This window comes from Hibiscus syriacus, unplaced genomic scaffold (genome assembly GCF_006381635.1).
Source record: "Hibiscus syriacus cultivar Baekdansim isolate YM2019G1 unplaced genomic scaffold, ASM638163v2 tig00005929_pilon, whole genome shotgun sequence".
Classification (NCBI taxonomy): Eukaryota; Viridiplantae; Streptophyta; class Magnoliopsida; order Malvales; family Malvaceae; genus Hibiscus; species Hibiscus syriacus.
The window spans coordinates 486,951-514,788 of NW_024062071.1; the positions used below are offsets into that span (position 1 = coordinate 486,951).

Genomic DNA, 27,838 nt, shown 5'->3' on the forward strand with positions numbered 1-27,838 from the left:
AAATTTAAATAATAAATATATTATAATTATTATAATTTTTAGTTTATTGAATTTAAAATTTCGTGTGTAATTCATATATTCTACCTTGAGAACTCGAGTATTCATGTACAAATGTATTATATGACCTAAAAAATATAGAAACATGAAACGAATACAGTAGATCATACTACAACATGCTCCCATAATAATTCATTAAATAGACAAGGTGTGGCCAACTCCCCGGCCAGCACAGTGGTCCAAAAATACTTGCACGAAGCAATCGTCTCCAAATTAAGCATAAACCACAACCCGAGTAAAGTAAATATATAGCAGATGTGACCACAAGGTAATACTGCCTAATCAGGGTCAACTTCATCAGATTCACCGCCGCTTTTCCATCCTCCCGAGCGGCCTCATCGACCAAACAGTTGGGAACGACAACAGCACAACAACAAATGACATGAACAAGCACTAATGTTGATTATTCTTTTTACAATCATTTCTCAATTCTTGTTCTTAACTTTGTTTTATAATGGTCGTTTAATATCTCTTACAGGCACTACTATCACCTTCTTCTCCTCTTTCTAAGGTGATTATGAAATGATATTTGTTTAGAATCTTTCTTGGTTATTGATAACGCGGACACACTTTTAGAATCAATTGTTCAAGGAATTCCATTCTCTCCTTTTATGAATTAATGGATTGACATAGTATAGACACACACAATGCTACTAAACTAAGAATTTTGATTAACTTCATATTGTCAAAGGTTTTTCCTATCCCTGTCTGATCTGTGATGTTTGCAGCAATGAAGAAGCAATATGGTCTTGCGTAATCGTACGGTAATTGGGACAATGTCGAACCCTTTTTTGACAGATTCTGATAATGTCAATCAATGAAAGAGTGTATACATAATTTTCTTTGGATGTTGCAGTTGAGGTGGCTTCCTAGGAATGATGAAAGGGAAATTAGGAAAGGTAGAAGACACCTTCATCATAGTCATAGAATGAAGGTGGTGGAAATAACTGGTTTCTTTGGGAAAACTATTGATACTGAATTATGTATGTTCTTGATCGAGAATGCCATTGTGCTTGAGAGGATGATTCTTGACCCTAATCTTGCCCGGTGGAAGCACAGGGCGCTAGCAGCTAGAGAACGTGCAGAGCATCTTAAGTCCAAATATAACCTTGGAGATAAATTAATGATTATGTAGCCATATTTTATTTTATTTTTTAACAGTCGATGGACTTAACATAACAGCTTTCTATAATCGAGGATCAATTTTATAACTTTTAATAATTAAAGGACTCAATAGAGTAGTATCTTAAATACAAAAAATAACTAGCACATATCACTTGAGAATGAGAGAAGCTATCGAATAAACAGCCAATGCCATAATTGTTGCAGTAATGGAAATTCTAACAGGCATTTTCCCTTTGTCGGTCCTCAACACCATGGCTTCATAAATTGGAAGGCAATTCAGCACAATCAAACCTGATAACACCAATTGCATAAAACACCCTTCCTTGCCACTGACCAAATGCACGAGTCCATAAACGAATGAGCATAAGTTGATTATTGCAGCCATGGTTATTGTCACAAACATGGCTGACGGCACTCCGAACTCGAACAACCCTTGCTCGTATCGTTTTCTTTGCTCCTCGTCGACTACCTTGCTGGTCACGTTGAAACCTTGAGTCTGAATCCCGATCGATTTAAGCGAGAACTCGATTAACCCAAACAAGGAACACGAAAGTCCCTTCACCATCCAAATCCTCTGATCACTCCACCACCTACGTACTGTCCCCCCACCAGCAACCGTGTACTCCAAGAAATCTTGCCCGTATGCTCCAAGAAACAAGAACGTGTAAAGGATAAAACATGGTTCAGAGACCTGAAAATTAGGCAACTTTATCATTATAAACCTCAGTCGATGAAGCAAATGTATGTATGTATGTATGTATGTATGTATGTATGTATGTATGAATGTATGTATGTATGTATGTATGAATGTATAATGTATGTATGTACATTGGGGAAGATACTGAGTCCGTTGAGGAGAGCAAGCTGAGGGAGAAAGGAATATGTAGTGACTGAAATTGACGCAATTGGAAAAAATGCATAGAATGAATAGCTTAACCCCATGAACATCCCCATAGCTTTAACACCAAAAGTTATTGGACTGTATCGTGAAGAAGCCGCTTCGAGGAGGCCGATTTGCCACCGCTTGTTCTGGCCAAGAAAATCGCGGAAGTTTATGGGTGCATTTCCCAGAAATGCAGCCCTTTCAGGGTTGCAGAATATGGACATCCACCCTTCACATTGCAGTCTAAAACCTGTGAAGAAGTCCTCCACCAGCGACCCATATCTAAAACCAATCTGCAAAGATAATTGTTTACACACATATAAATACATCAGGCTTTTCTCAAAGCAATGGAATATAGATTACTTGGACTTAATCGGATTAGCGGATTACCGTAGAGCCCCATTCGGTCTGGTTTTCATAATTGCATCCAGCAACTCTGTGAGCGAATTCGAGAACCAATGGAGCAGTAATGGGATTGTTTGCAATATGATCTGGACTTATTTCCTTTATTACGGGTGGAACCAAAGTCGACGGGTCACCTAACAAAGCTCGCCGGCGAATAAAACAACCGGTTCCGAGATAATTTGGTCCGGATAGTCCGTCAAGACCGGAAGGGTTGAGTTTAAACAAACGTCTATGCTCGGAACCATGAATATCACTTTCGTTTAGACCATGGAATTCTTGAGGAAACTGAACAAAGGCCAATCGGTTCTGGATTTCAGCAGGGTCTAGCACATAACACAGAGCACGGAAGGGTGTCCTAGGATCATTCGAATACATGTCACAGTCTAAGGTTAAAATTACCGGTGCATTTGTCATCGCAGCCGACACCCGAACCTTCAAACACAGGATTAACCATTAAAAGAATATCTCAATTAAAAATCAAATATTTATGCGTATATATACCAGGACGTTGAGGGCACCAGCTTTGAAATGGTGAGGAGATGTGGGGCTCTTCTGTCTAGAGACATAAACCAAGTTCGGCAAACAATGCCCTGTAATGTCTCTGTTTTCTTCCAACAAAACCTGATCATTGACGAATAACAACATTGTTAGGTAGACTGGCATTTATCGATTGTTTTCGGGATCGAACTCGAAAAATTCGACCGGTTTAAATGGTTGTGTTGCAGAACCTGGATCACAGAGGGATGGTTTTGACGGGTGAATCCTTGATAAGTAGTCCATTTAGTGAATGCCTGACGATCTTGGTCCCTGGTTATGTATTCATCATGGATTCTTCCGGTTTCAACAACGTTTTCGATTCTCTCTCGCATGCTCTCGTACATTATCTGCAACAATATACATACATACATATGTGTATATATATATATATATGATTAGTTCTTATATAAATTTTGTTAGGACTTGGGACAAAAGTTCCACTATTCAGTGAAAATTGCAATTTCTCTGTTTTATAAAAGGTACCTAGTTTCCTTAATTAAGTAAAAATAACAGTGTGTATATATATATATATATATATATATATGAGTAAAATACACAAATTGTCTCGTACCTATTTTATTTTATTAGGTCTCTCTACTATTAAAAGATAAAAAATGATCATTCGATTATAGAATATTACTTTAATGAGATCGTTAACTATTAAAAGTTACAAAATGATTATATGACTATTTATTATGTTTCAAACTCATCCTCTTCCGTTAAAAACAGATGGTATTCTCAATTAAACTTTAATATGTTGACTGTAATATGATAAAATTTAATCTCAAAATCTTAAACGACTATTATATATTAATCATCATGTTAACGTCTAAATTGTCTTTTTTAAAAGAAAAATGACAAGTTTAGAATATAATAAATAGTCGATCGATCATTTTATAACTTTTAATAGTCAAGTAATTAATGAAGCAATATTCTATAATCAAATAATCATTTTATAATTTTTAATAGTTGAAATACTTAATAAGTATTTAAAACCATTTTTACACTTTACCATACATATAGATATAGTTTACCTTAATCTTGCCGGTTTCAGAGCTTGGTGAATAATTTGATGCAAAATATTCATCGGGGCTCCTTGTCGTTAACTCGTTCTTCCTACAGAAAGGTAACCAGTGGGCGGCAAATTTAGCAGCTTCCATGAAAGCGAAGAGAGTGAGAGCCGATCCTCCATCGTCCGATACATAGATCGAGATCTTCTCCGTCGGGTACTCGTAGGCCATCACCGATAAAGCCGTGTTCACCACTCTCGTCGGCGGCTCCATGTACGGATCCGCCGTGCAAATGAAAACATCCAACCCGGGGAAATCACTCGGTTCCAACAACTTCTCGATGTTCTCGGGGTATTCTTTACGGTGAACCGGACGCACGCGGAAAGACTGTGCGCTAACCCAATGGAAGGCCAGAATAAGATCGGAGACGAACAAGGCTAGGGTTACGGTGATAGAAACAAGAGTTTTGGAGTGGTGGAGTGTCTGTAAATGGCGGTAGAACAAAGCTGTGATGGCATAAATATAAACCGCCGCAAACACACGGTTCGGAACCGTCCAGCGGGATGGCTTAAGGGTGTGAAGTAGCGGAGGAGCATGGGCGGAGTTTGTGGGGGTTGACTCTCTTCGGCGGGGCTCCTCCATGCTTGTTGGCAGATTAAACAAATAGGTAAAAAATGGACTGTGTTTGTTTACCAAAAGCCTTCGACGCTGCCGGGGTCTTATTCTAAATAGGAAGTCACGGATTTTGTCGGGATATATGATTGTTGTCTGTTGTAGTTATTTAGTCCTCAATCTTTCAAATATTATAAATTAGTCACTAAATTTGTTAAATTACTATAAAAGTATTTGTTATATATAATAATAAAAAAAATTAATAATTTTTTATTTATTCAATGAAGTTCGTACAATTTAATTTCACATTAGTACAACTAGATGGGAAGGGGTGTATTAAAAATCTTTCACCCTATAAATTTATATCGATCCATTGTAACTAACATATAATTATTATATTTTCTTTAACACATTAAAATTTTCCAAAGTTCAACAATAAACACTGAGAAATATCTCAAATTCAAAAATAGTTCAATAAATTTAATGATCATTTTAATAAATTTTAATAATTATTTTAAAGATATTAACTATTCTATAATATATAAAAATTTAGCGTTTAAAATGACCATTTTGATATAATTCAATGATCTTTATTATACTTTACCCTATTACTTTTTAAAGTCAAGTACATGTGGCTGACTTGTGTGGGATGGAAAATTATTCACCAGGGCCAAGTGCTGGCGGCTGCCAATATGTATTAAGATGCCTTTGGTGTTTGGACCATCATAGAAAAGTTTAGAATATATTATCTATAAAACAATCGGTCAAATTATATTCTATTCTATAATTAAATTTTATGGTAAATTATGAGTTTAGTATCTAAACTATCAATTTTGATTTATTTCAGTATTTAAACTTTCATTTTTTTCAAAATCATAGCTAAAGTTAGTTTTTGTTTCATTTTAGTATCCCGTTCAAAAGTTAACATTAAATTTTGAAAAAAAAATTGAAATTTAAGGTACCAAAACTGACAGTTTAAGTACTAAACGAGTTAAGTTTTTAACAGTTAGGTATTAAAATGAAATAAAAACTAAAAAGTTAGGTATAGTTTTAAAATTATTTGAAAGTTTAAGTACTAAAACAGATAAAAACTGATAGTTTAAATATTAAATTTGTAATTTATCCTAAATTTTATTAAGAAAAGTGGACGGTTGGATTGAGGCCGATGAGTTTAAATATTAAATATGTAGTTTAAGTACAATAAAGATTTACCAGCATAATTTTAAACATAAAATATAATTATGATATTTTTCTATTATCATTTAGATAAAAACTAACCACCTAGATCACATAAGGACCAAATAAAGAAAAAGTTAAAAAACCTAAAAAAAACTCGAATAAAATAAAGATACGAACATATCTGACTACATCGATAAATGAACCATAAATGAGGATGAAGCTACTTAAAGACTACCGACAAATCGTAAATCCGAGTCAAACGACGAGAGAAAATTATCTGCGAACGCAAAACGCATATCCAAATTAATTCGATGGTTTAAAGCATAGAAGATTATCATGATAACAAATAAGTACTATCATGATCAGTCGTGGTGATGTCAAATCCAAACCTGAGAAAAAATATAAACAAAAACAACTGCAAAAAACCGTATGCTACTAAAAGGAAGAGAAAAATACCTCAAAAGCATATATAAAAGTGTCATAAACGCAGAGAATGTGTCACAAAGACATAATTATTCTTATTAAAAACAAAAAAAAAGTCGACGGGAGATAACCAACATTAAAACTAGTGTCGTCGTCGGTTAAACAAAATTAAAAAAGAAAAAGTTGGATTGACCCGATAATTCAAGCAGATAAAAAATTTAGTAAATTAGGCTAATTTAGATTTTATTTTGAAATCTAACGTAAATACTACAGTACAAAGTAAACTCGTCACGTCCACATGATGAGTTTATCTAAATAATATTTTTATATTCAAACTCATCACGTTAATGTATCGAATTCTAATAAAATATATTTTTTTATTAAAATTTATTATATCAAACTAATAAATTTTAATAAAAAAATATATTTTATTAAAACTTATCCCTCGAATCACTGTAACAGATATAGTAGATATTGAAATAATTTTGGAGATGTGTAATGGACCACTTTTATTACCCGCCAGATCTATTGGGAGAATTTTACCCAAAAACTTAACCATGCAATTGAAAAGCACTATAGACAAGTTGGACAATGGATTAACCCATTCTCGTTGCATTTTCCACACCGCTCCCACTTCTCCCCGCTCACCGCCGCTACTTTACAGCTGCCGCCACACTCGACGCACGGCACGAACCTTGCTCCGCCGCAGCCGCCGCAAGCCAGTCGCCCCACTCCTCTATCGACTCGTCCTATACTCAGTATCTTCCCGAGTTTCCCCGTCTCGTTCAGCTCGCTCACCGCCTCAGCTCCGCCGAGGTACCGCCCTTTAACGAACACCCTCGGCACGCTCGCTTCGTCACCTACCAACTCCCGCAACTCACTCAAGAACTCACCGTGCAACGACACGTCCCGCTCTTCGAACACCACGCGTTGGACCTCGAGTATCCCCCGCACCTTGTTGCAGTCCTCGAACGTGCGCCGGACACCCCTCAACGACGTCGTGTAAATCACCACGATGTCGTTCCCTCCCTGCGGGCATATCTACGGGAACTCGCTTAACGGGTCTCGTTTGGTCATTATCTTATCGTAATTCGCCACCCTCCCTTCTTTCTCCCTCTCTTCCCTGTTTTTTACTATGAATATGTTATCCTTTAACTTGGACGCTACTGGTTGAGCCGAAACTCGCGCCTCCGGGTTTTTTTAACTCGGTCGGTGTAGTTTTCACCTCTTTTGGCATTGACTCGGTTTTCTTTAACTCGTTTGCAGCTGGTTTTGATTCTTTTGATGACAGCTTCGCGTCTAACTCTTATATGGTGTGAAAAGTCAAGCTCTTACGAGGCTGGTTCTTGATGACTTGCTTTGCCGGTTTTGGCGGCGATGTGGGAGCCTGGGGCTTCTTGTTATCGTCGTTAATGGCCGGCTTGAGGTCTTCTAGGGCTTTGCTAACTTCATCCCAAGAGTAAGGAGCAGCTTCCAAGGCATTGAGCTTCTCGAGAATCACCTCCAGAACATGCGTCGGCTTCTCTTGATTCTCCTGCTGTAGTTGCCCCGCCTTCACCCACGGGTCATCTATTGCGTTTACGTCGAACACCGCGAAGCTCGATGGCGGCGGACGGTAGTAATCCACGGTGGCGGTGCTGCTTTTGGAGGCTGAGCAACCCATTCTTTTGAAACGAGGTGATATTTTTTGTGAGAGTGGAGATTTGTATGTGGTTTTATGGAGGGAAATGGTGTGGGGAATTTTGTGGTGATGGATGAAATTGAAGGGTATTTTAACTTTAGACGATTACGTTTTTAAAAAGATAAATTATAAATGTAGTAACTTAATTTTAGTATCCTCCTATTTTACTCACTATACTTTAAATATTTTCAATTTTCTCACTAAATTTAATATATTATATTCTTTTTTTTGTCACCAAACCATTTTCTCACTAACGGCGATACAAATTGGCTTTTACATAGAAGCAAATGACGTCATTTTGGTGAAAAATTGTTTCTTTCAAAATGATATCGTTTTAATGCCGTTAATTATTTAATGACAGAATGGAAAAAAATTAATATATTAAGTTCAGAAAAGAAATTAAAAAAAATTAAAATTCAATAAGCAAAATAGGAAAGTGATAAAAGTTTTGTTGTAAAATTTGTAATTTACCCTTTCGAAAATTGATGGGATTATTGTTCTAGCCTTGAGATGATCGAGTGGTGAATGGTCTAGCCAGGTGGACCTATCAATATCAAACACGTCAATTCGAGATTTGTCTTGGACAATAGCCTTTGCCGATTGTTTTATGGGACGTGAGGTGGATTTCTGTCCTGTGCCTCAAACGTGAGGTTTACGAATTTTGTTTTCCTCTATAATTATTAATATTATGTATGGTTAAGCTTCTTCATGACATATAAAAGAAATTATGTATCTAAATAAATTAGTTTTTGTGATCAAAGTACAAACATTTTAGAAACCTTGTCAACCTAATTTATCAGTTTAATTTAAATAGATATTTAAATTATTTATTAACTTTAAATATTCGAATTATCTGTCCAGCTCAGTTGGTAGAGCACAAGGCTCTTAACCTTGGGATCATGGGATCAAGTCACACGGTAGGCAATTCATAATTCGGAGGTCTCCCACGGAAGTTGCACTCAACCTGACGTTGGGGGCAGCCTACTATCCTACCTCCCCCTTACTCATTACATATGAAAATTAGGATCAGCTAATTTATTAACTTTAAATATCCTTTTTTAAATATATACATTAGAAGAAAAATATCAACCTAGTTTACCATTAAATAATCCGTTAGAAAAAAAATGTATACATTAAATATATGATACATAACCCCAGTTCATCTTCTTTTATTCTCTGTTTTTTCAAAAAAAAAATTATAAAAATTAACTTGTTTTTAAGAAATAAAAAAAATACTTGAACCCAAATTGAAAATACATCTTACACAAACCATGCGACGTCAATGGTCTAGAAATTTTATTCTTTGAGATCTCACAAGAATATAAACGTTTATTGTCAAATTATCAAGAGTCATTAAATAGATTTGATATTATATTCACTTCAAATTTATTAAAAAAAACACATCTACTTTTAATAGGCATTTTCCCTGAAAAATTACTCTAACCCTATATATTTTCCTGTCAGGCATCGTTCAGACTATATTTCCCGATTTAACATCTTTGCAGGAAGGCGCGCCCCTACACCGTGTTTTACGCCACGTGGTCGAAGGTGCGCACAACTCGCCACGTGTGCCATTTGCAAGTTTTTTTTTTGTCCTTTTCCAGCCTCAAACTGGGATTCATATTATTTACATCACACTACCTGAATATTTTACAAGTAATTAAATATTGGTTTGTTTCATCAAGTTTCTTTTTTTTATTATAGTAGAAGCTTGTCAAGTTATTTGCCCACCTTGTAATTTGATTTAAATAAAATCTAATTAAAATGAAATTTCAATAATTCAAAGGGTAAATTCTAAAATTTTTAGAGAATAACAACTTATAAAATGTTAGGAGACGAAAAAAATATCTAAAATATTAGTTCGGAGATATAGAGCCCAAGCTAATAAAAGAATGTTCTAGAATTGGTTTAGGGTCAAAATTTTTAAACTTTGACTCATTATTATTAAAAATTATTATTGATAAAAACATAAAAATATATTTCAGAAACCTTTAATCAATGTAATTTTAAAATATATATTTTATACAATTTACTTTTAATTTTTTTTAATATAATCATTATCAATGTTTAATTTTTTTTACTTTTAAAAATCCAATAATGAACATATTTAATGGAACATAGGAAATATTACTTAAAATTTAATTTAATTTGAATTGTTGAAATCAAAACTAAAGTGAAATAAAAAATAATAGATTTAAACATGTTCGTCTTATTTAGTTAATTGTTTTTATTTATTCATCCCTAATAGAAGTAAAGTATCAATGTATGTCAAATAAAAAAATGACTAAATTTAAAATCGAACATAGTAGAGTGACCAAAACCAATATTTGATCTATTATATCATATAAATAATACTGACGTTTTTACACAAATATCACCATAATAGATATTAATTACAAATTCGGCACTCCTTTAAAAATATTTACAAAACTAACACTCGAATTTTTTACACATTGGGTAAGGCACGATGCAGGGGACACGCCTTCCACCACATGGCGTAAAACACGGTGCAAGGGGCGCACCTTCTTGCAAAGGGTGTTAGATCGGGAAATATAATCTGAACGGTGTCTGATCAGGAATATTAAATGAAAAAGATGATTTTTCAAGAAAAACGCCCTTTTAATAATCAAGTCGATTTATAATTTTTTTCATTTATTTATAAGTGAAATTAAAATCTCAACTCTTTAATTTTACCTTAAATGACAAGCTAAATAAAAAATTCAAAATTTTAAAATCCATCAATAAAAAATAACAATTAACTTAAAAATATTATAAATGAAATACTAATTCATTAACAACTAGTTAATTTAGTAGGATGAGATACTAAATTCCTTAAACAAGATTAAGGGTTCAAATCCTAATGATTGAACTAAGTTGTGGGATCGCCCTTGTCTTTATATTACCCCATCCGTAATCAATCAATAGATCTGATATCGGTGGTTATGATAAAAAAAATGAAACATTAAACACATACTTTAAAAAAAAACTCAAACACAGCATAATTTGAACCTTTATAAAACAAATAGCCTAATTTAACCAAAATTGTAGAACTTATGACCATCGAAGATAAATGGTGTTTTGAAATGAAAATTATTAATTTCACATGCATTGTTCGACAAACATCAACGAAATGGCATGATTGAACGATCCCACATCATTTCCAAGGGGTATATCTAGCCGGGCATTACAAAATGAGATTCAAAAGAATCCCAGGATCGAAACCGAAATTAGGTCTTCCGAAAAGTGCAGCACTTACATAGACACCATGCCAGATGGACACCGAGGTTAACTTTGGGTTCACAATTACACAAAATGAAACTATCAGTCCCTAGATCATGCTCTCACAGGGTCTATGACTCCATCTTCCTTACAGCTTCCTCGATGTTCGGTATATTCTTCTTAAAGGTTGACCATTGTTCTTCGGTCAAACTTATCCCTAATGATTCAACAGAGGAATTGAAAAAAGTTAGCACTGATCATGAAATTCCAAAAGGTAATAGCGCAAGAAAATGTTAAAACTTGGAATAAGTTCGACCACGAAGATTATATTCACACGCTAACCAGAATATCCAACAATGATGCACGGAACACATAAACACACACAGACGGGGGAGATTGATTGTTTCAACGGCCATTATGATGGAGAATTTGACTCGAAATACCAAGCATAAGCTGGCACAAGGCTCAGAAACCATATAATTGAAAACAAGTTAGCACTAAACATGAAATTCAAAAAAGTAATATCACAAGGAAATGTTAAAACTTGGAATAAGTTCGACCATGAAGATTATATTCACACTTTAACGAGAATAACCAACAATGATGCACGGAACAGATATATACCCACAGAGTGGAGGAGAGTGATTGTTTCGACAACCATTATGATGGAGAATTTGGCTAGAAATACCAAGCATAAGCTGGCATAATGTTCACAAACCAAATAATTACATTTCAATTCAAATATATATTCATTTTAGCATACTAGCAAAAGACTATACTGTTTGAAATCATCTCACTTTTCCTGCAAAACCGACCCAAAAACACGAGAAACAGAAAGAAAAGCAGAACAGGGCTACTCGGGAAAATAATAGTAACAGGGCACAGATTAAGTAGCGTGATACATGGGTACATTCAAAAATCGAAACGGTAGGCAGAAATCAAGTGAACATCTTGTTGCAACATCACAAGACCAGCACATAATCAGCCACAATCACAAGTCAAGCAGATTGGGGCACCAAAGTTGTTGATCAGGTAGCTCACAACAGCAACAATCCAGGAAAATTAGCATCTGTAATTGGCCTGAAACAACTAACAATTGAAGCTAAGCAGAGGATTTAATTCTACCTTTAGAGCTAGGAAGTTCTTTGCCGTCCTTTTTGTAATACTCCCTTATAGAAACCAAGGTTTTCCCTCTGAAATCTTGAATAGTCACCCTTCTCTTATCAGATAGCTGCCAAGAGAACACAGCAAAATAATAAACAGAATCTAAAAAAAAAAAATCAAAACCCTTTCCAGAAAACACAAAGAACGAAACGAACCCTGCAAATAATGAGATCACCATCATCATCGAACTCTTGGTCGCCTGCTGCAGCTCCAACTTTAGCTTCTTCGACTTCCTGTTTAGCTTTTAGCTCTTCGAGGAAAGAATTGACGACGTGCCTAACGTAAGCCTTGTATTTGGACTCGGAGAGGTCGAGTTCGAGTCTCTGAGAAGCGATTTTTCGAATCTTGTACTCGGTCATTTCATTCATGTCGGCTTCTTCCAGTATTTCGGTCACCGTCTTCTTTATCTTCCCTCTGGTTTCTTCGTCCATTTCTCTGATTTCTGCAGGGTGGGTTTTGGGGGAAACCTAACAAACAGACGACTGAGATGCGAAGGTTTTCAAGGTCTTCGAAGGATCCCTATAAAATCAAGCCTCCATTAATGAACATTGGACCTATTGAAGAACCCAGGGCCCTTGTGTGGAAGGCTTTGCACTACCGTCATGGTTTGCTCATTTGGGCCATGGAATCTGACATCAAGTCCGATCTAAATGTTTAATTATTTTATTTAAATCGATTTTTTTATTATTCAAATTTTACTTAAAATATCATGTTAATTACATAATTGATCACTTATGTTAATGTTTTGTCCACTTTTCGTCACTAATTTAAAAAATATATGGTCAATTTTGATTTTATTTAATTAAGATAGGGTCACCATGAGTTCATTATAGTTAAATATTTTTGTATAATCACACATTTGGCCCCTATTATTTTATATATTCTCTCAATTTAATCTTACTTTTAATAAATGAAAGTAAATTTAATAATCCAATTGAATGATGCCATGTGTCACTATTTGATTGGAGGACTAACTTTATTTTAATTTAATATATTTTATTCTTATCTTAACTTTAAAATATTTTAACATAAAATATACTAAAAGTAGAACTAAATTAAATAAAATTAGTCCTTCAATCGAATGATGACTTGTGGCGCGACATGTGGCACTAGTGACACATGACATAATTCGATTGGAGGATTAAATTTATCTTAATTTATTAAATATGACTAAATTGAGATATTATGTAAATAATAGGGACTAAATGTGTGATTATAATAAAATACCACATCACATAATCTATTAACTGTTAACGACAGTTAACCGAAATGACCATGTCTTAATTTAAAAACAAAAGTGACCATGTCTTAAGTGTGATCCCTCACTTGGGGGCATCCAATACAAGTTAGCAAGTTACGAAATCTGTTACAGTAGGTAGTAGGATGATCAACAAAATGACGATAGGTAATAGGAAGATCCACATTAGCAGCAGAATTGATGGTCGGAACGTTGGCAGGGTCCGATACCGACGCAGAACTCTCAATGCAGCAGTATCCTAAAGAGCCATAGTATCCTCATCCTCGGAAACGAATTCCGGCTCTTCGACCTGAGGAGTGGCAGGAGGCTGCAAGGCTTTATCTCTCATGTCATCCTTAAATTTAATCCAAGCATCACCCGAGGGCTCCATCACATCGAACTTCAATCCCTCCCTTACAGCATTCCAGCAGCATTGCCAGTCGACGCCGACCAAGTCTAACGGGCCACAGTGTAATTGGATGGCACAAATGGTGCTATCCCTCACTGTTGGTCCAAAAGAGCGGATGCCACCGATCCACTGGTTCAACTTGACAATGTGCTCGTCTCGCTGCCTTAATTTATCATCTTTCCTCTGCAGCTGCTCCTTCATGGCTTCATCTTTTCGCTTTAGTAGTTCCAGTAACTCCTTTTTCTGATAGCATCTTGATTATGCCTATTCTGAAGGTTATTTAGCTGCCCCTGCAGCTCCTTCTTCTCACTCCCCAATATCTTGTTTTCTACCTCTAGCAGCTCCACCCGACTCTTAAAGGAGAGGGCCTCGCTCTCAGCTTTTCCCGTAGCTGCCTTGGCTTTATCTGCGATTGCCTGCCATTTTTTAACCTCATGCTCACACTTAAGGGCTTTCTCTTGCCACTTGGTGACATCTTTAGCAGCTAGCTTCACGGCATCAGTCAATCTACATCGCTCCTCGGTTATTGGCCCTAGCTGATTAGCCAATTTGCGCCATTGATCTTGTGCATTGGAGAGGAGTGCTCCCAACGCAGATATGCAAGGGTCATTGTCGCCAACTCGCTCACCCACGACCCTGGTTCCTGAAACAGGTAGAGTCCCAGCAGCCACATTAGTCCCCGGCAGGGGCATGGACACAGCAGGACCTACAATCACAAGAAAAATATTCAGACAAATGACTTAATGATGATAAAAGCAACATAAGTGCATACATTTAGCATTCCAAGCACTCGGAATCTGGCATCGAACTGGTGCCAATGAAGTGTTGCTAACAGTCGACGCAACCATCGTGGTGGTAGCGACAGTCCCTGAGCTGCCAACATAAGCACTAAAATGCGGCCAAGATACGTTCTGAACAGCAGGGACCGATGTAGTATGAGCAGTGGTCCTATTAATGGTAACAGGAGGAAGAGGGGGACGTCCACCCCAGTCACGCCCATGTTGCACAACGGCAGGCTTGACCCGTTGTTGCTTCTGCTTGGACCACTCGCCGGTAGCCCTTACCGATCTCCGCTTACGGGTACCACTACCGACATTCAAACTGTTAAAAACTATCCACGTGCCATCCATTTGAGCCGGTGTGCACTCCGGGATACCTACAATGTTACATGATAAACAAATACATTATATCCATAAGGCATGCATTAACCAATACACTTGATACAGAAAAAATAGAGCAAATTTATGTCATCCTTAACTAGCATATACCTTGTTGACTTCAACTTTCAACCTTAGACTTACTATTATCTTCTTTAATACCTAAATTCTGGAGATTGAAACATTGGAAAATGGAAGTTAAGCAAAGTGTTTATTTACCTTCAGAGCGAGGAAATTTGCTTTGCTCGCGAAACTTCCTTGCCAAGGTTTCCCATCTGCAAACACCATCATCTTTGTCGTCTGCTACAGCTTCAGCGTTTTGTTTAGCTTTGAGCTTTAGGAAGAAAGAACTGACTACGTGACTAACGTAAGTCGTGTATTTGGACTCGTGGAGGTCGTGTGGCGGCCATGACGAGTTTACATACACTATAGCATTTGACACATCCCAAATTAATTTTAGAGATGATCTAATGTGCCAATTTTTTTACCCGTATGGCCTATTGGGTCAATTTTACCTAACGCTAATGGTAAAATTAGCTCAATAGGCTAGGCGGGTTAAAGAAAATTGGTCATTAAGTCATCTTTAAAATTAATTGGAATCCACAATATTTGCTACAGTGACTTGGAACTCGTCACTCTGACGTAATAAATTTTAATAAAATCTTTTTTACAACTTATCACGTCGATGTGATGAGTTTAAATAACAAATATTATTTAGACAAACTCATCATACGGACGTGGTGAATTTCCCTACAATGTATCATTTGCCATATATCCCAAATTAATTTTGGAGATGACCTAATGAGCCAATTTTTTACTTGTATGGGTTATTGGTTAATTTTGCAGTAAAATTAACCCAATATGCTAGGTAGGTAAAAATTTAGACCATTAGACCATCTTCAAAATTGATTTGAGATCCATATAATTTCCTACAGTGACTTGGAACTCGTCAGATGGACGTGACGTATTTCAATAATATATATATATATTTATTAGAATTTATCACTTTAACGTGACAAATTTAAATAAAAAATATATTCTTTTTTAAAATTAATCACTTCGACTTAATAAATTTAAATAAAATATATTATTTAAACAAACTTATAATTCGGGCGTCACAAATTTCCCTACTCTGTAACATTTTTCGTAGACCTCCATTTACATCAATGTTCAGTGAGAACCGTTCCATAAGCCAGCAAACAAAAGAAAACCACAATGTTCTAATGACAACTTGAAATTGATTCAATTAACAATGAAATTTATAAAAATAGTTATTAAATTTATCAAATCACTATAAATTAATTATTCTTTTATAAATAAGAGATGAATACAACATAATATTTGTTCAAAAACTCTCAGCCAATTGAAAATGAACGCTCACATCTTTGCCGGTATTTGAACACTAGATCTTTAGGGAATATAACAAGTCCCATATCATTGAGGTCATTTGGTTTGTACTAAGAATTATCGTAACTAATCATTAAATCAAGGGTAAACTACGTATTTAGTATCTAAACTATCAGTTTTGGTTTATTTTAATACATAAACTTGCAATTTTTCAAAATCATACATAAATTTTAGTTTTTGCTTCATTTTAGTACCCATTTTCAAAATTTAATGTTAAATTTTGAAACAAATTGAAAGTTTAGTTACTAAAACGAACCAAAATTGATAGTATAGGTACTAAACGTATTAATTTTTATCGGTGGGGTACTAAAATGAAACAAAAACTAAACTTCTGGTATAATTTTGGAAAAAATAAAATTTTAAGTATTAAAATATATCAAAACTGATAATTTAGGTACTAAATACACAATTTACCCTTAAATTAATCATTATAAGGCCAGCAAAATTTCACGGGCTATTGTTGAAAACAAACCCATCAGCCTTTTACGACCGTTAATCGCGGCAGCCCATTCTTTCCACCGCAAGAGGACGATATTTATTACCTACTACGGGTGTAAACGAGCCGAGTCAAGTTCGAGTATTGCTGAGCTCGACTCGACTCGAAAACTCTGAAATAGAGCCCGACTCGACTCAAAAACTCATAAGCTTAAAATTTTCAAGCTCGACTCGAACTCGAAATCCTAAACTGAAGCTCGTGAGCAGTTCAAAAAAGCTCGAAATGAAAGAAAAAAAATCTTAAACTTAAGTCTATTGAAGCCTCAAACTCAAACTCGAACATAAACCTTAAATACATAAAATCTTACTCTATTTTAAAAAAAATAATACATAAATATTAATATTATTAATAATTTATTTTAAAAAAAAATAAAATCTCAATATATTATATCTTCCGTTTTATTTTAATTTCGATGTGTTTATCATGCTTTGGTTATGGTTTTAATTTGATTTTCTTAACTTTACTTTTACTTTGTTTGAGGAATTATTTGTTCTTCGGATCAATGGCGTTTAGGCGTAGTCTTACCAATAGAGCAACCATAATAGCTGGACGATATCGAACCTCGTTCTTTTACGTTCTCCGTGAAGACGACCGTAAAAATCAACCCTCAAACGAGTTCCACTCTCATCAAAAACATGCTAATTTTGCTCAAGGAAGGTCTTTTGGAACTGGGTTTAGTAATTCATCCTCAGGGTTTAGTGCCTTGTTCCATGATAGAATGTGCTCCCAACTATCTTTTCTTCCTAGCTCTGGTGCATATGTCGACTACAGTTAATGATAAGGCAGATAAATTCGAGCTTGTCAGTGACGTTGTGGAAGTTCTCAATGATGGTGTTGTTGAAGCTGTGCCATATAGTATACTGTGACTCGGTGGTTTATTATTTATTTCAGGTGGGTTGCCATAGCAGTGACAACACTTTTGATTCGTGGAGAACTCTTCCGCTTTTGATTAATCAACTTAAAGCTACTACTAAGATGATGGTGTGTAATTTTACTTCTCTTTGTTTAATTTTTCCTTCCCCGTTCTTTTTACTAGTGGCGTGCTCTGCATACATTGACTTCTTTTTTGTAGCACCTAAGTGGCCAAGTCTATATGCAGGACATTATTTTTATGTTTTACTTATGACCTTTTATGAATTAAAGCACATATACATTTTTGATGATTATATGAAGCTGCAAGTCGGTAAAATGTAAATACTGGAAAATTTGATAATGCTAATTATCTCCTGGTCTCGTAATAACATTACGGAAATTTGGGTCTGCTTTGCTTGTTTTGTACATTTTTGTTAGAAACAAAAAGGTCCAAGTGTGCCTAGCATGAAGTCCACTGTTATCTCTTAACTAGTTCTCACCTAAGACTTAGACATGGACAAAGAAGAGGAACTTATGGACATTTCTTTTGATATTCCTTCTCCTAGTAAATGACTTCAGTTTTGCAACTTAAAGACTGGTCGCTTTTTTACATAGCTTGATTAACAAAAAATTAATCTATTTTAATTTTTGTTTATCCTGCAGCTAATGAGGCCACGCCTGGAGGAAATCAGGGAGCAAATGGCAAGCAAGGTCTGGTGCCAGCTTCTTTTGTGATTATATTCTTTTTTGAACCACTTAATCTCTGTTGGTTGCAAGCCGTTGTTTGCGGTCCTGCATAAGCTTGGAGCACATTCTTATTCCATGGATGTTTTTGTTTCTTTTACAATAGTATGAATAAAAATTTTACAATCGTCTGCCTATTTTTCTGCAGGGTGGAGATCCCCAAGCGATGGGTGAAGGTCAACATGAAATGGCCAAGCTTTTTAAGGAGTAAGCAACTTTTCAATTATGACAAGCTCGTATGCCTGTTGAAACTACTCTTCGACTTCATAATAGATCGCATACTCATGTGTTCCGTGATTATCTACTATCAGTTAATTGCTTTCCATAGTATAATCTCTTAACTTTCTGAAGTTCCTTGGCTTGCAATTCCAATTTAGTATTTTGTTAAGCGAGAATATGCTGGTAGCTTCACATTCATTTAAATGTGCTTTTAGTTGATCCTTCATTTTAACTTTATCCGTCATTATAACGTCTCCATCTTAGTTCGAATACATGATAACTTCTTGACGTTAGAATATCTCTTAAATTCTGTTGTGAAGGATACTAAATGATTTTAATCAATACATACAAGTTCAGAAGCAAATGTATTTTAGACATGAGTTCATTTGGTTGGCATGTATCTAAATTCCGGTTGATCAGGAACATACTTGATATACTGGTTCATTTAAATGTCCACTCAGCTGGTTTTATCAGACAATGCCATTGTTTGCAGATATGGCGTGATGCCGTTTACTCCACTGAAAGGGCTCTTTATTCAGGGTCCCATCTTCGTCAGCTTTTACATAGCTGTAAGGCAAATACATTTTGTAGTATTACTGGTTTGGTCTTAGAATCGAATGTAGTTCATGTAGATTTACTAATGGTGACTTCTCTCTTACCCCAGATTACAACTATGGACGAGAAAATGCCATCATTCAAAAGTGGTGGAGCGTATTGATTTACGGATCTCACTACTCCATATAGTTTGTACATCTTTCCAGTTTTGACAGCACTGACATTCTTGATAACTGTGGAGGCAAGTGTACTTTTTTCTCGATGATATTTTATTACATAACCGCAATACCGCATTAGACTATACCTTTCTGAATCGTTATTCTGTTTTAATTAATGTATGCAGTGTAACGTGCAAGAAGGTATGAAAGGGAATCCTGCTGCTGCAACTATGAAAAATGCGTCTAGGGTGCTTGCTCTTTTGACAGTTCCATTTACCAAGAGTTTCCCAAAGGTAGTCAAAATAATATTAAGATTTTTTCACTCGAATAGGTTGTTTCGGCTTTATACAATGGTTTTGCTTAACGAGCTCATATAATCCATTTGCATCGCCTACTCTAACAAGCTGGTGCTGTGGTGCACTCTTTCCGCCATAGTATCTGTGATTAGTGCCATTTGTGTGTGCTTTGCATGCTGATTATATTTTCATCTCAATTTACTCTATAGGCAATATTTTGTTATTGGATTACATCAAATTTGTTATCCCTCTCCTACCGCCTAGGTGAGCTGAGTCCTTAAGTTTCCTGTAGCACGAAATGTGTTTTTTTATGCACTTTCCGACTATGTCTATATATCGCTTACCTCGAAAATTTTGTTTTTGCAGTGCTTAAGGCTCCTGGTGTGAAGAAGGCTTTAGGCATTCCTGAAATCTAATCAACCAGCAGCTGCTGCACAATGACCTCCTATTGATCTGTATTCAGCTCTCAAACAAACTCTCCAACAAGCTAGAAAAGCAGCAGAAGGATCTGCCTCAGTATCTCCTGCACCGACCAAAGTATCGAACCGAAGCATATCTTCTTCTTCAACTTCAGTCGGCGGATTAGACAATTAGAGAAACAAGTAAAAGGAAGAAGAACAAGAAGAGGTGATTCTTAGCCCATTCACCATTGTTAGGGAAAACCATATCCTTGTATTCAGTATTCAGATATATTTGACAAGTTGGACACGGATACTTTTAGGATCATCGAACATACGGTTCGATGAATAAATCGAAGGCTGTTGATGCAGGTAGGCATACAAGTATGGTTCTGAAAGTGCCGTGATATGCAAGCAAGGTGATGCCATAACGGTGATTTAACCTTCATTAAACTTGTATTATTTCTTTAATGATAATTAATACTTCGTTAAGAACAAATAGTTGTCATCTTCGTGTAATTAAACTGCACTTAAATTCTTAGCCAAAAAAAAACTGCACTTAAATTGATTGCACTTTTTTATTATTATTTACGATAAATATGTGTCAATTAATTTATTATTAAAATTAAATAAATTTAAATTTAAAGGTCATATAAAATATTATATATATTATAAAATTTTAAATATATAATTAATGTTATACAAAATTTAGTTTTCATTTTAATTAGTAAGTTAAAAATTAATTATACATGCAATCAACCCGTGCATTATATGCAAACTAATACTGTTTAAAAAATTATTCATCAATAATGTTAACCCATCTATTTATATTATTGTTTAGTTATCTAATTATATTAAATGATTCTATCAATTTGCGCTACTTATTAATAATAATTGTGTATGATATTGAGAAAATAAATGATTGGGTGACCAAAATAGAACCTAAGTGATAATTGAGTGACTAAATTCGTACTTTACTCTTAATAATAAATTATTTGAATAAAATATACAAATGATCCCTCGATTATAGATATTGTTTTATTGAGTCCCCTGACTATTAAAAGTTACAAAATGATTCTCCAACTATAGGATGTTACTTTGTTAACTCATCAGACTATTAAAAGCTATAAAACGATCACCCGACTATTTATTATGTTCTAAACTCGTTCTTTTTTGTTAAAAACAATTGGCGGTTATCTAAGTTGGACATTAACATAATAGATGAGATGTGATAGTAGTTTGAGATTTTGAGATTAAATTTTATCATATCATAATCAACATGTTAATGTTTGACTCAAAATATCGTCAATTTTTTAACACAAAAAGATGAGTTTGGAAGATAATGAATAGTTGGGTGACCATTTTGTAACCTTTAATAGTCAATGGACTCCACAAAGTAACATTCTATAGTTGGATGATCATTTTATAACTTTTAATAGTTGATAGACTTAATAAAATAATATCATATAATTGAGAGACCATTTGTATAATTAACCCAAATTATTTTTACTAAGGTACTATTTATGATTAAAGTCATATAAAACAAACAGAACTGGATTCTGTCATCCAAAAAGTAACTAACTGTTGTGTTTGGGCTTGCCAATCACTCAAAGCAACAGAGACTTAATATCTTAGGCTTTATATATATATATACAAAACTTCTTCATGTTTATATATAATCTAAACAAGTGAAAGAGAGAATATATAAGAAAAAAGTTACGAGGTTTCTGATTCAAACCATTTTGATCAAATGGCTCAACAGAGTTATATAATACGGGTTGAAGAAGGGAAGGCCGCCGCCGATGGAAAACCGTCGATCGGACCTGTTTATCGGAGTCGTTTTGCTGAGAATGGATTCCCTGCTCCGATTCCTGGAATGGACAGTTGTTGGGACATTTTCCGGTCAGATTTTTAGCTTTCTCTCTCTCTCTTTTGTTGGTTTCTAACTATGAAAATAACGAAAATATTGATTCTACGGATCGTAAGGTTTGGTTGTATCATCGAAATGCCTAGATGCTTGAAAATTTTGGATTTAAAAGACATATAGATCAAGGTGTTGGGATTTCCATTCCTTTAGTTCAATGATCGGTGACTTTCATTCAACGCGGTGTAGAATTCTAGAACTAAGATTTATATGTTTGATTGTAGTAATTATTTCGATTTTGAAGCTTACTGTTCATGTGATTTGGAGATTAAAAATTTATTTTTTATAACTTGCATTATGGTCATGTATGATTGAACGTATTAACTACTATAACACAGCTAGTTTTTGTTATGCTACAAAAGGGATGCTTTTTTTTCTTCATTTTTTAATCTTTGCTTTACGTCTTATGACAATGATTCATATTTCACGTCCTCTTTGCAGAATGTCAGTTGAGAAATATCCGGACAACCCAATGCTTGCTCGCCGGCAGATTGTGGACGGGAAAGTATGCTGCCAGCCTTCCACTGTTGATTTTTATCATTATTATTGCTTTAGTGTCCTGCTTTTACCACCGACCTCAACTTTTAGTTTGTGTATCTAAAATTATGTGCTTTGACTGCAGGCTGGAAAATATGTGTGGCAAACTTACAAAGAAGTTTATGACATTGTAATAAAAGTGGGGAATTCCATCCGGAGTTTTGGTGTTGAGGAGGTAGTACACAAACTTTTTGATATTGTAAAAGTTTCCATCATAAAAATTAATGCTTCCGCGATAATTAACCACAGCTGTGTATGTTTTAAATTTTATCGTTTTTGTTTTTTCTTGCAGGGAGGAAAATGTGGTATTTATGGTGCCAATTGCACAGAGTGGATAATGACCATGGAGGTATCATTATTCCGGGATGTTTTTGTCTGACTTGCATAAATTAGTTTCTCCCAAGCACACTCTTCACTACCAAAATGTTTGTTCCCCAAAACGTTTACTAATGCAGCAACATTGGTGCAGGCCTGCAATGCTCATGGACTCTGTTGTGTTCCTTTGTACGACACTTTAGGTATTTCTTCTTGACAACCTAAAAAGGCTGCTTTGTTTTTCGTTAAATAGCAACTTTCAGCAAACAAAAATCCTATGTTTGTTATCTAGCCTCCCTCATTTTTGAACCTGGTCTTAGTTGTTACCTGTAACATCTTTAAACTCTCTTTTAATGATGAGTGTATCTCAACACCACTGCATACTGTTAATGATTGGTTGATTTTCTGTCATCCATATTGTAGGTGCTGGTGCTGTGGAGTTTATCATATGCCATGCAGAAGTTCCGATTGCTTTTGTCGAGGAAAAGAAGATTGCCGAAGTAAGCACAGTGACATCTATGTTTGGAACCCTAGGATTTTTATGGGAAGCGGGAACAAGGGGGAAAGGATGTTTTTTCTATGTATTTTCAAAAATAAGATATCTCTGTACGAAATAAGTTTCTAGTTTTCTATTATCAGCATTTGCTTCTATAAATGCTGCTCAGTTTTGTTAGTTGGTGTTCATCTGAGAATTTGTAGGTACATAGTTCTTGTCTCATGTAAGGTTTCTCTTTGCCCTTTCAGATATTTAAAACATTTCCAAACTCAACAAAGCACCTGAGAAGTAAGCCATTTCTCCGTTTTTGTAAGAAGGGGGTGGGGGATTTTTATTCTATTGTGTTAGAAACGACTAATGTGCATGTACATTGGCTATGCAGCAATTGTTAGCTTCGGGAAGGTATCACCTGATCAGAAGGCAGAAGCTGAGAAGCATGGCTTGGCAATATTTGCATGGGAAGAATTTTTGCTGTTGGTCGGTTACTTTCTCTGTTATTCTCCTCTTCAGTTTATTAGTAAATAAATTTATACTGCTGAGGTGTTGTCTTTTTTAGCATACCGTCAGTAATTTCATGAGTTCAGAGTAAAGTATCTATTATAGCTGGTAAAAATGTTTCTGGCATTGCATTGCAAATCTCTTAGTGTGAGCTAAGGATCCTTGTCATTTTCCTGTAACAGTCCTGTCTACTTGAGAATTTTAGCATATTGATTCAATATGTGACTTGTCATTTTCTTTGTATTCATTCTGGTTTTAAGACGTTGAAGAAATTCCCACCGTTTTAAAATTATTATTTGATAACCATGTCTCATCCATCTTCGAGAAATGTTTAAGTAGCATCTGAATTTAATCACACAATACCACATTTTAACATGTAGATGACTGCTGGTTCTGATTTAAGTTCTGATGTCTGTTTCTTGCAGGGAGAAAACAAACAATATGATCTTCCAATAAAGAAGAAAAATGATGTCTGCACAATAATGTATACCAGTGGAACAACTGGTGATCCCAAGGGAGTATTGATTTCAAATGAGAGTATCGTTACTCTTATTGCAGGGGTGAATAACCTGCTAGAGCGTGTAAATGAACAGGTCATTTTTGCATTTAGTTTCCTGGTTCCAAGGCAATTCATTTCACCAGTCACTTTGTTTGACATGTCTGTTTTGTTTCCGACCCTAAAATTTGGCTTATGATTTCTCTTTTTTGCTTTTCCTCACTAATTTGTTCACTTCTTGTGAAATTTTACAGTTGACAATGAAGGATGTTTATATTTCTTATCTTCCTCTTGCACATATCTTTGACCGGGTGATCGAGGAGTTGTTTATTTCACATGGTGCCTCAATAGGATTCTGGCGAGGGGTGAGCAAGATTATTGATGTTGCTGATACTGGAGTTTATTCTAATCAATAATTGCTTATTTGTTGCATCTTCAGGACATAAAACTATTGGTTGAAGATCTTGGGGAGCTAAAGCCAAGCATCTTCTGTGTTGTTCCTCGTGTGTTGGATCGAATCTATTCAGGTGATTCTTAAATATTAAAATGTATTGCTGAGATGGATTTCCAGCATTCTTCCTAAACCTGTATAAATATATTGAAGAAGATTCTAGAATCTGGGTTAGGAAATTTCATTTTGGTTGTTTTTTGAAGGTTATAGTAAGCAATCTGGAACATGTACTTGGAAATTGTTTTGATTTAATTTTGGAACTCTCATTCAAATTCTTTCTAATATAATTATATTTTCTTTTTTAGCGTATACTTTGTAAAACAAAATGAACTACGTTGATACATTTCTTTCAAAAAGGCTTCAATGAATTATCAATATAGCTGTGAACCTGCCATAATTTTTGTATGCTGTCAGGTTTACAACAGAAGGTTTCTGAGGGAAGCTTATTGAAAAAGACATTGTTTAATGCCGCATACTCATTGTAAGTTAAATTTTCAGTTTGCCCTTGTGAAGCAGCTCATTGTATCTGCTGGATGCTAATTATGAACAAAGAACAATTGCCTTTTGTACACCACGGTGATCTTTTTTCCTACTTAGACAAAACTAGATTTATCTCAATCCTTTCAGGCATTAAACTTTATCATCAGCTTTGGCATTAGTTTATATCGTTTGCAGTATGTCCTTTAATTTCTTGTTATTGTGTTTAGCAGTGCCACCTAACTGGGTTAGTGTTTGTTCACATTGATTTTAATTATTTCTGTTGTATCCAGTTAATTTCCGTCCATATTTCTGATCTGATGTCTGGTTCTAACATTTGTGATAACCTCTACAGAAAATTCTATAACATGAGGAATGGCTCCAAACATGGAGATGCATCTCCTTTTTCTGACAAATTTGTATTTAGACAGGTGATGAAAATCTTATTTGTTGTATAAAAATACGTACAAGGCTCCCTGCGTATATCAGTTGAAAGCCAATAATGATCGGCACCACCTGCAACAGAAATCCTTTCTTACTTTAATCTCATTCATGTTCATAATTTTGTCAGGTAAAAGAAAGTTTAGGAGGGAATTTGCGGATTATTCTATCTGGAGCAGCACCTCTTTCTGCTCATGTGGAGGAGTTCCTACGAGTGGTGGCATGTTGTCATATTATGCAAGGATATGGTATACCGTCTGTTAAGCCTCTTTAGATCTAATAATTCCTTCTTCTGTACCGATTGTGTGCATTCTTGCTGCCACATGAACGCTTATCTATTTTATATTGATCTGAATGTAGGCCTGACAGAGACTTGTGCGGGAACTTTTGTCTCGTTACCGAATGATTTGTCAATGCTTGGCACTGTGGGGCCTCCGGTACCAAATATAGATGTCTGTCTAGAATCTGTACCTGAAATGGGATATGATGCCCTCGCAAGCACACCAAGGGGTGAAATTTGTCTCAGGGGAAAAACCCTGTTCTCAGGGTACTACAAACGTGAAGATCTCACGAATGAGGTCTTCGTTGATGGATGGTTCCACACAGGTCTGCTCGTACCTGTATCTTCTTAAGTTGAGCTTCTATCCGCATCATTATCTTATCTCCAAGTTGATGACCTGAATTCATCTTTGTCCGTCAGGGGATATCGGTGAGTGGCAACCGAATGGAAGCATGAAAGTTATCGATCGAAAGAAGAACATTTTTAAGCTTTCGCAAGGGGAATACGTTGCTGTTGAGAACCTGGAGAATGTTTACGGTTCCGCATCTGTTGTTGATTCGGTATGCCTTGCTGCTCTTGTTGATACATCATCATGATTGTAGGGATGACTATAGTTTATTTTAGACTTGTTTTATCTGCTCGAGTTTGACATCCTTTTACATTTCATCTTTACCAATATCAGATATGGGTTTATGGGAACAGCTTTGAGTCCTTCCTTGTTGCTGTTGTTAACCCGAATACGCAAGCACTCGAACGCTGGGCCGCCGACAACGCTGTAAGCGGCGACTTCGAGTCCATCTGTAAAGATCCCAAGGCCAAACAGTACATACTCGGAGAGCTCACCAAGACAGGCAAAGAGAAACAGGTTTGCCATTTGATCGTTTTTTCGACTTATCCGGTTTCATGAAACACTATTTCACCACTGTTATACTAGAAAGGAAAGGAACATTGGTAATTAAACTGTTATACTTCTTTTTATCTTCCACAGCTGAAAGGTTTTGAATTTATAAAAGCCGTCCATCTTGACCATGCACCATTTGACATGGACCGTGACCTTCTCACCCCAACATTTAAGAAGAAGAGGCCTCAACTGCTTAAGTATTATCAGGTTCCTTTCTTCTCTTCGGTTTTCCGGTTAACAAACAGGAAAACAGTGCAATAAAACATGATTAGTTCGTCTATTGAGCTTGTATATACACGGTTTACACGAAAAGAACACGAGATAAGACAGCGTACTCGGATTAACATCTTGATTAGTTCTCTCCCCCAGTGTATGTGTGCAGGCTTGTGCTTTCATGCACAAGCTATGCTCTGACTTCGAGTCCGATCCCTCGGATACTCATATCCGACATTCGGCTATCCGTACAGGGTATGGGGAGAATGATTAATCATCCCTATATCCGACCTGTATCCGGCATTTAAGCTCGAGTTCGAGTAACATAGCGTGCGAAATATGTGCCACAAGAACTGATCAATGTTCTTTGCATGCAGAGTGCGGTTGATGACATGTACAAGAGTGTAAACAAGCCGAATGCTTGACCAAATCGGGATCCTAAAGTGGGTTGTTCTATTCAGACATATGGAGCTGCTGCTCTTTTCGTTTAGTTCACATTTTTGGTCTTTATGAGGTAACTATTTATTTTTAATTTAAATATTACTGTTTTGAACATTCAATGAAAAATGGATTGTTTTATGAGACA

The 27,838-nt window shown here is 35.5% G+C and overlaps 3 protein-coding genes and 2 pseudogenes across 3 annotated transcripts; 2 read left to right on the forward strand and 3 right to left on the reverse strand.

The window, feature by feature from the left end:
• Positions 1-1,281: 1,281 nt before the first annotated feature.
• LOC120200165 (cellulose synthase-like protein G3) lies at positions 1,282-4,689 on the reverse strand. Its single transcript, XM_039201069.1, has 6 exons — positions 4,042-4,689; positions 3,199-3,354; positions 2,972-3,091; positions 2,456-2,902; positions 2,011-2,358; positions 1,282-1,873 (listed from the first exon to the last, which is right to left on the reverse strand). Exons 1-6 carry the CDS (start codon positions 4,657-4,659, stop codon positions 1,331-1,333), a joined length of 2,232 nt encoding a protein of 743 aa, XP_039057000.1. The 5' UTR covers positions 4,660-4,689; the 3' UTR covers positions 1,282-1,330.
• Positions 4,690-6,679: 1,990 nt separating this feature from the next.
• Positions 6,680-8,000, reverse strand: LOC120200166 (annotated as a pseudogene).
• A 2,986-nt stretch (positions 8,001-10,986) lies between these two features.
• On the reverse strand, positions 10,987-12,807 carry LOC120200167 (RNA polymerase II transcriptional coactivator KELP). The gene is made up of 3 exons (XM_039201070.1): positions 12,451-12,807; positions 12,257-12,362; positions 10,987-11,348 (listed from the first exon to the last, which is right to left on the reverse strand). The coding sequence occupies exons 1-3, from the start codon at positions 12,724-12,726 to the stop codon at positions 11,263-11,265; spliced, it is 468 nt and encodes a 155-aa protein (XP_039057001.1). The 5' UTR covers positions 12,727-12,807; the 3' UTR covers positions 10,987-11,262.
• Positions 12,808-17,503: 4,696 nt separating this feature from the next.
• Positions 17,504-20,463, forward strand: LOC120200062 (annotated as a pseudogene).
• Positions 20,464-21,925: 1,462 nt separating this feature from the next.
• LOC120200169 (long chain acyl-CoA synthetase 4-like) lies at positions 21,926-27,764 on the forward strand. Its single transcript, XM_039201071.1, has 19 exons — positions 21,926-22,125; positions 22,589-22,652; positions 22,770-22,859; positions 22,977-23,033; positions 23,154-23,202; positions 23,423-23,499; positions 23,744-23,783; positions 23,878-23,972; positions 24,419-24,586; positions 24,744-24,854; positions 24,929-25,016; positions 25,355-25,421; positions 25,773-25,848; positions 25,989-26,106; positions 26,219-26,464; positions 26,559-26,698; positions 26,821-27,003; positions 27,127-27,246; positions 27,630-27,764. The coding sequence occupies exons 1-19, from the start codon at positions 21,974-21,976 to the stop codon at positions 27,675-27,677; spliced, it is 1,989 nt and encodes a 662-aa protein (XP_039057002.1). The 5' UTR covers positions 21,926-21,973; the 3' UTR covers positions 27,678-27,764.
• Positions 27,765-27,838: the final 74 nt, after the last annotated feature.

Excerpts from the sequence above, each read along its gene's own strand:
- LOC120200165 (XM_039201069.1), bottom strand. The coding sequence starts at position 4,659 with ATGGAGGAGCCCCGCCGAAGAGAGTCAACCCCCACAAACTCCGCCCAT. Across the intron at positions 3,355-4,041 it reads CTGAAACCGGCAAGATTAAG|ATAATGTACGAGAGCATGCG; the intron begins GTAAACTATATC and ends ATATTGTTGCAG. Across the intron at positions 3,092-3,198 it reads ACCATCCCTCTGTGATCCAG|GTTTTGTTGGAAGAAAACAG; the intron begins GTTCTGCAACAC and ends GTCAATGATCAG.
- LOC120200167 (XM_039201070.1), bottom strand. The coding sequence starts at position 12,726 with ATGGACGAAGAAACCAGAGGGAAGATAAAGAAGACGGTGACCGAAATA. Across the intron at positions 12,363-12,450 it reads GTGATCTCATTATTTGCAGG|CTATCTGATAAGAGAAGGGT; the intron begins GTTCGTTTCGTT and ends TTCTCTTGGCAG. Across the intron at positions 11,349-12,256 it reads AGAACTTCCTAGCTCTAAAG|GGATAAGTTTGACCGAAGAA; the intron begins GTAGAATTAAAT and ends TTGAATCATTAG.
- LOC120200169 (XM_039201071.1), top strand. The coding sequence starts at position 21,974 with ATGGCTCAACAGAGTTATATAATACGGGTTGAAGAAGGGAAGGCCGCC. Across the intron at positions 22,860-22,976 it reads GGAGTTTTGGTGTTGAGGAG|GGAGGAAAATGTGGTATTTA; the intron begins GTAGTACACAAA and ends TTTTTCTTGCAG. Across the intron at positions 25,422-25,772 it reads TTTAATGCCGCATACTCATT|AAAATTCTATAACATGAGGA; the intron begins GTAAGTTAAATT and ends TAACCTCTACAG.